This window comes from Panicum virgatum, chromosome 9N, assembly GCF_016808335.1.
Source record: "Panicum virgatum strain AP13 chromosome 9N, P.virgatum_v5, whole genome shotgun sequence".
Lineage (NCBI taxonomy): Eukaryota > Viridiplantae > Streptophyta > Magnoliopsida > Poales > Poaceae > Panicum > Panicum virgatum.
In genome coordinates, this window is record NC_053153.1 from 28,212,373 (window position 1) to 28,219,706 (window position 7,334).

Consider the following 7,334-nt stretch of genomic DNA (forward strand, 5'->3'; position numbering starts at 1 on the left):
TTGACTTCTTGTTTTGATTCAATTGATAAGTCTAATCCTTGCAATGAGAAATGCTTTGAGAATGTTGTTGTAGAATCATGTGATGATCTCATTGCTAAGGAGAATGATGAGCTCAAGCAAGAAGTACAAAGACTCATGAAGGACTTGGCTAGATTAAAAGGCAAAAGTATAGAGAGCAATGTTCAACCTTCTCAAGATAACCGTGAAGACATGGCGAAGAAGCTTGAGAAGGGGTCCACCGTGACTTGCTCAAAGTGCCATCATAAAGGCCACAAGTCCAACAAGTGTTCTCAACCAAGGAAGAAGCTTCGGATTAGAAGAACAAGAAGAAACTCATAATCAAGAGTTCTCTCATCTACACCAAGCCCAATCGAAGGAACAAGAGCCATAGCACCTTCTATGTGATAATAAAACCAATGGCAAGGTGGTTGCTCACAAGGTTGGGAAGTAAGAAAGGAGTTGGAATCACTCCATTTGGGTGCCCAAGGATGTCATCACCAATATGAAGGGGCCTCAAATGGTGTGGGTTCCAAAAGAGACTTGAAGCCCAAGAATGGCTACGAGGGATTTGGAGGCTTGGCTAACTAGAAGATGAAGGATTCAAGCTAAAGAAGCCAAGCTCACATCTTGGACATTTGTTGCCCAAGTCCGTCATAAGGTAATGATAGCTAGATTTCAATTCAATCATTATATAGCCTCTTTGCCTTGCTAGGTTGTTTGCATTGCATCATCTAGTGTTATATATGGTTGGTTGCTTGTGTCGTGATTCTAACCCATGAGTAACCTACATGGTTTGATAAGTGTGTAAAAAGCTACACAAGGTTATCCTTCATGGTACATGGACTTCATAAGGTATGTATTTCTTTTTGTACCATGAACACAAGCTATAGGGTAAACTTTCCAATTGTTGTCATAAATAATGTGCATATATTTGATTGGTGATTTAAACACTAAATGCACACATTTAGGGAAAGTTCATCCTATGGTTTGTGATTTTGAGGCTAACATGTTTTCAAGCTTATTCTTTGTAGTCTCATATTGAGCCATGACCTATTGAACTAAACTTCCATATCTAAGTTCATAGATCATGTGCTCATTCATGTGTTCACCTGGGTGTACCAAGTGTTTTTGACCTCAAAGATTTTTATTTGGTATTCGATTTCAATTGATATCATTTGACACAAGTCACATTCAAATTGGTACATGCAAGGTAACTACATACTCCCGGAGGTATGCATGGTCTATAACTCCTTTAATTGGTATTCTTGTCAATTCTTTATTATTTCAGAGCTATCTCCGTGCATGATATGGTCTAAGCTTTCTCCTTTAAATGATAGTTGTGCACTTGATTTTCACATTATCATATTGTGTATACACTTTGTGGGAAGTTTAGCTCATATCATGCTAATTTCGTGATTTTGTGATCCACCTTAGTAATCACTCAATTGGTATCTTCATCGATATCATACTTTTGGATCATAATTTATGGAACTAATTCCCTAGGCTACTAACTTTTCCATTTGAGCTATTTTGATTTGCCAAACCTTTTTAGGTGATTTGATTCCAAAGGGGGAGAATTTGGATCAAAGCAAGGTGAAAATGAGTATCTTCCTAAGGGGGAGCAACTTTGATTCAAAAGGAGAAGAAAAAGAAGAAGAAGTAGCAAAAATGGGGAGAAACAAAGGAGGATGATGGATTTAGGGGGAGGCCAAATTATCATTGAATGATGGTAAGCATCCAAACAAGTGTAAGTGGTTTAAATTAGATTTCAATTGGTATTATTTTTAAATTCTTGCAAAATTTATGCTTGTTTTGATTGTGTTGTCATCAATCACCAAAAAGGGGGAGATTGTAAGGAAAATGGCCTCATTAAGCCATTGTTTTGTGATTTTGGTGATTGAGTAACAACGCAATCAATGGGACTAATGAGTTTGTCAAGTGAATATTTATAGATCCCAGGGATGAAGTAAAAAGACCAAGCAAAGCAAAACACGAAGAAAGAACTCAAAGAAACATTGAATTGGACGAGTTCAGCAGGAAACAGTGGCACCGGATGCACCGGTGACACTGCACCGGTGTAACCGGTTGGCATCGGATACACAGGTGCTATACCACCGGTGTAATGGGCCGAGCAATGCCCAGGCCAGGGGAGAAATGCAAAGTAGCACCGGATACACCGGTGGTACTACTTTGAGGCGTCGGTGCAAGCACATTGTCATGCACCAGAGAGCATGACAAGTTGGTGAGAAGACTTTCTTCAGCACCAGATGAACTAGTGGTACACAGGAGCGAGGCACCGGTGTAACTCAAGACAGAAGCTAAAGATCTCTTCAAGACCGGATGAACCGGTGATGCACCGGTGCATGCGACCGGTCTAACCGGTGGCACCACGTCAGCTGTCAGAGCCCCAACAGATACCCTGAAGCTCAGAGTGACCGGATGCACCGGTGCTATACCTTCGGATACACCGGTGCATACGCAGAAAGTTGGGTAATGGCTCAAAACGGCTAGTTCGACTTGGAGGACTATATATATGCCATCCCCCGGTCATTTGGAGTTTGCTGGAGTTCAAGGAAGTCATAAACTCACCCAAGAATATCTCCAAGCCATCCAAGAGCTTAGCACTCATATCCTTAACCTTTAGCACATTTTGAGAGTGTTGTGTAAAGAATTAGCTCTTAGTAAGTGAGATTGCAAGGCTTTGAGCCTTTGTGCTGTGGTTCTTGAGTGAACCAAAAGAAGATTTTGGTGTGCCGGCACCTTAGAGCTTTGAAGGCTCGCCGGCACGTCATCGACCCTCCGACTTGGTGTGGAGCGGCGACAATAACTTTGTGCGGGGGACGTAGAGACCCATCCTTTATGGAGAAGCTCCTTAGTGGAACCCGGGGCTAAGGTGACCGTGATTGTGTTCACGAAAGAGACTTGGTGGCCGAGTTGCAATACTCTTAGTGAGTGCTACAACAATGTGGATGTAGGTGTGCCTTTGTGGGTAACCGAACCACGGGATAAACACCCGCGTCAAGAGTTTGCTTTCTACTATCCCTCTCTTTATGCTTCCGCATTTCATACTAGCAATTTGTGTGCCTGTACTTTCATAGAGTAGTTTCTTGATAGGAAAAGCTATAGGTTGCTAAACTCTTTTGGGATAGGGGTTTCATACTAGAACAATCTTAGTTGCATATATAGATAGCATATTTTAGTTTAATATTGTGCAATTTAGTTGAAACCATAGGTCTAAGTTTTAAGTTGTCTAATTCACTCCCTCCCCCTCCTAGGCTAGAACACCCGATCTGGTCTTTTAGCCTTGAACACCCGAACTATCATATGTCAATCTGTATGCAATCTCCTGCGGTGGTGCTCTCACATCGCTCCCAAAAGCTCGCTCAAGACCAAAGAATGTGCTGCAAGAATGTATCTGTGCACCCTGAATGTCTCACCAGAAACTTTGAGGACTACCAACCAAAAAAAGGCAGAGGTATCTTGTGTGCTTTTGAGGACAGGACTACATATATAACTACTTGAAGTCTTGGATTATTATGGACGTGACAAATTGAGAGCTTAGCTACTAATTCTTCCTGTATGTTGCAACTATCACTAATGAAACCTTCATTTTTTTTCTCTTGTGCAAACAGGTAGCAAGCCTTGTTGCTAACTCCTTTACATGAGCATGGCAGCTTTTTAGTCAGATGCTCAAAGTAAGCGCAAGAAAATATAATTCATGTACATGGGCTGCTCGAATTGTGAAACCAAACAATGATGATGTAAACAACACAAAAACAAATATCAAATTGATAGCTGCATCCGAGTGTTAACATGTTTCATGGCTAATACATGTTTAAATATATTCTGCAACAAATTTGATAGCTGAGAAGTGTGTGCTGGAGACAAGATGTCAGGGATAATTGGCTTTATATGCGTTTAGCACAGGCAAATTGTGGCATTCCCAAATTGGCGCAATCTTCCTTATCAAAAGACTCCATCTGTTCATGCAAATAACAAGTAGCAAAAGATTCATGATCCACCGTGGACCTACAAAAACACTAGCATCCTATGCATTTATTTGCTAGAGATACTAATAATACTTCAGGACATGAACAGGTGCTAGGATCATAGAGCAATTCAACTAACCTGTGCATAACTGTCACTTCAAGCAAGTCTGAATAACTTTCCAGATCTTTCATACAAAGTCCATCAGCTGTGGCGCAAAATAGTTCCTAGTCCTCCCTAAGACTCTATGAACATTTGCAATGAGCCGATGCATTCAAGCAGCTAAAAAGTAGAATTAATCTCAGTGCAACCTGAAATTGAATTGGCTTCCAGCATGGTACGAAAGATCAATTGATTATACGGTATTTCGACGGTACTATACAGGATTATAACTTAATAACTGCATATGGTATTGGACTAATTGTTCCTTACATCGCAGCTAGAACTCTCTAAGGATACCACTACCGAACAAAAAACAAGCAGAGATAAATCGCATACTTCTGAGGATCAGGCTACACATATAACAAACTAAACTAGTACTTGATAGAGGCTTATCCGCTAACGTGTTTCTGGATAGTTCCAATGGTGACTGCAAAAAACATTTAGGCTCATGCTTTTAACTTTCTTCTCTTGTACAAACGGGTACCAAGCTTGGACATTAACTCTTTCACAAGAGCTGGACGGCTTTTAGTTAGATGCTCAAAGCCTTCGGTTGCCAAGACAGCTTCCAGTGCATCAGGAGATATCAGGAACTCAATGCAAGCCTCCTTCAGTCCCTGGCAGTTGTGCTGTTCGGCCAACGCAAGTGTGGTTGCGACGGTGCTCACTTCTAGGTGGTTGCACAACTTATCCTCACAAATCAGCTTGAGCCTCTGCATGTCATACCAGTCCGCTGCTTCCAGCAAATGCTGAGCCATCAGAGCCTCTTCTTGCTCATCCATCTCTGGCAGCGAGTCGTTGTAGATGAAGTGTAGAAAGGTCTTGAACACCTGAACTAACATATCATCAATCTGTATAGAATCCCCAGTGCTCTCTCTCATCGCTCCCAAAAGCTCGGCCTTGAAGACAGGGGAACGCGCGGCAAGAATGTATCTGTGTGCTCTGAATGTCTCCCCATCAACTTCGAATTTGACATCGGCACCATCTTCGGTTGCAAGGAGGTTACTGAAATGCATGTGCATGTCAGACGGCGGGACCACGACGAATGGAGGTGCAGCAGTCCTGTCCTCCGTATGGATCTCCATGGAAATAAAGACGTCGCACTTGATCTTGATGCTGTCGTCCTTGAGGTACTCCGATTTCTCTAAGAACTCCCTCTCGATGAATTCATCAAAGCCGTATATACCCGGAGGCACGGTCGGTATACTCGGAGGTGAAGATGGTTCGGGTGTGCGAAGGCCCTGGTCTGCTGGCCTGATTGAGCAGGCTGAACTGGACATGCGCCTTCACGGGCTGGGCGACAGTCTCGAGTGTGAGAAAGATGGATAAGAACTCAGCGTAGTTGGGGCGGCCATTAGGATAGTACGAGATGCACCAGGAGCAGCCTCCAACCTTGAAAGGGCGAGATCATCTGATGCACTTGCCATTGGGAATCCCCTTGGTGCGCGAGTAGCCCTCGACGTGTAGCAGATGGCTGCCAGTGACGGCGTCGGCAACGATAGCCGAGGCGGAGAGGGAACTGTTGGCATCTAGGGCGGCGCATACTGGAGTCGTCATGGCGACGGGATGCGATGCGAGAGGTGGAGTGGCAGCCGGCAGCGAGGGTTTTCGCGCGCGCGGGGCGGGGGCGGTGGGGGGGGGGGGGGGGGGGGGGGGGGGGGGGTACGTTGTAACGAGGGTTTTCGGGTTGGGGGTCGGCAACTCGACGAGGGCGAACGAAAGGAGAGTCTTTGACACGTATGTATTGCATTAAGAAAGTTCGTCGTGCCGCGTATCGTGTATGTTATTGAAAAATTGAGTGGATCATCTGTGCTATCGTGCGAATTTCTTTTGACATATGTGCCATTCCATCCATATTCTGTTAGAATTTAATAGAGTTAGAGCCCTTACAAGTGGGACCCACCAAGGCAAATGACCATTATGCCCCTTGGTGTATAGTAAACATGGGCGCTGGATTCTGTTCGCCCGTGTTCCCTCCCACCGAGCCGCTCGTTCGAGCGCCGCCGCCGCCCTCCTCCCGATCTGCTGCCGCCGTCGCGAGGGCGCGCCGCCTACGCCAGGGCGCACCGCCGCCAGGTCGCGCCGCCGCCGCCCGGTCGTACCGCCGCCGCCAGGTCGCGCCGCCACCGCCAGGTCGCGCCGCCACCGCGAGGGCGCGCCGGCTACGCCAGGGCGCCCCGCCCCGCCGCCGCGCTTCTTCCTCTCTCTCTCTCTCGCTCTCCTCTCTCGCGTGTGCACCCAGGCCACTTTCAGTGCCCGCGCCGCGGGGAGCCGTCGGCCACTTTCAGCGCCCGTGCCGCGGGGAGCCGCACCCGAGGCCGCGCACGGGCCGCCCAGAGCCGCGGGGAGGCGCGCCCACAGGCCGCGCGCCGCCGGGAGCCGCGCGTGGGGCCGCGCGTGGGGCCGCCCGCCGCCACGGGGAGGCGCGCCCGCAGGCCGCGCGCCGCGGGGGGCAGCGCCCGGGGTCGCCCGCTGCCGCAGGTGCGTGGGGCTGCGGCAGCCGCCGCGGGGGGCCGCGCCTGCAGGCTGCAGCCACAAACGCGGGGGCCGCGCCAGCTGCCGCACGCCTCGGGCGCGTCCAGGACCTGCTCTCCGTCGCGTTCGACATCGCCGAGCCGGCGCCCATCTGCAGGTTGGCGCTCATGGTGCTCTGCAACATGGCCGCCTGTGCGGAGGGCCGCGCCGCACTGATGGACGCGGGCGCCGTGGTTCCGGGGGCTCGCCAGAGCGACCGACGCGGACCGGCCGCTGATGCTCATCGCCGAGCGGGGGAGGCCCGGCGTTCACGAGGACATGGCACAGAAGGGGCTGCGCACAGTGCTGGGCCTTGTTGACAGCAGCGATGACGACCAGATCTCCGAGTGCAGGAACAACGAGGGCGATCCGCCGCCGCCAGCACCTCCGTTCATCAGCTCCCGTGGAGTAGGGCCGGACCTCTCCAGAAAAGCAGAAGGGCATTAGGGTCATTTTGTACCTCCGTTAGCCTCCGTTAAGTCTCCATCCATCAAAAGTGGCACACATGTCAAAAGAAATTCGCGCGATGGCACAAACGATCCACTCAACTTTTCAGTGGCATACGCGGCGCGACGAACTTTCTTAACGGCATACATGTCAAAGACTCACGAAAGGACGGAGAGAGAAAAAAATGTGTTGAGCTCGCTCGGATGGGCCAGGCCTCAGTAGGATAG

General features: G+C 48.5%; 1 protein-coding gene and 1 pseudogene across 1 annotated transcript; one reads left to right on the forward strand and one right to left on the reverse strand.

Annotated features, from left to right (window-relative positions):
• Positions 1–4,595: 4,595 nt before the first annotated feature.
• On the reverse strand, positions 4,596–5,426 carry LOC120688931 (BTB/POZ and MATH domain-containing protein 2-like). The gene has a single exon (XM_039971277.1). The coding sequence runs from the start codon at positions 5,424–5,426 to the stop codon at positions 4,596–4,598; it is 831 nt and encodes a 276-aa protein (XP_039827211.1).
• Positions 5,427–6,089: 663 nt separating this feature from the next.
• On the forward strand, positions 6,090–7,107 carry LOC120688932 (annotated as a pseudogene).
• Positions 7,108–7,334: the final 227 nt, after the last annotated feature.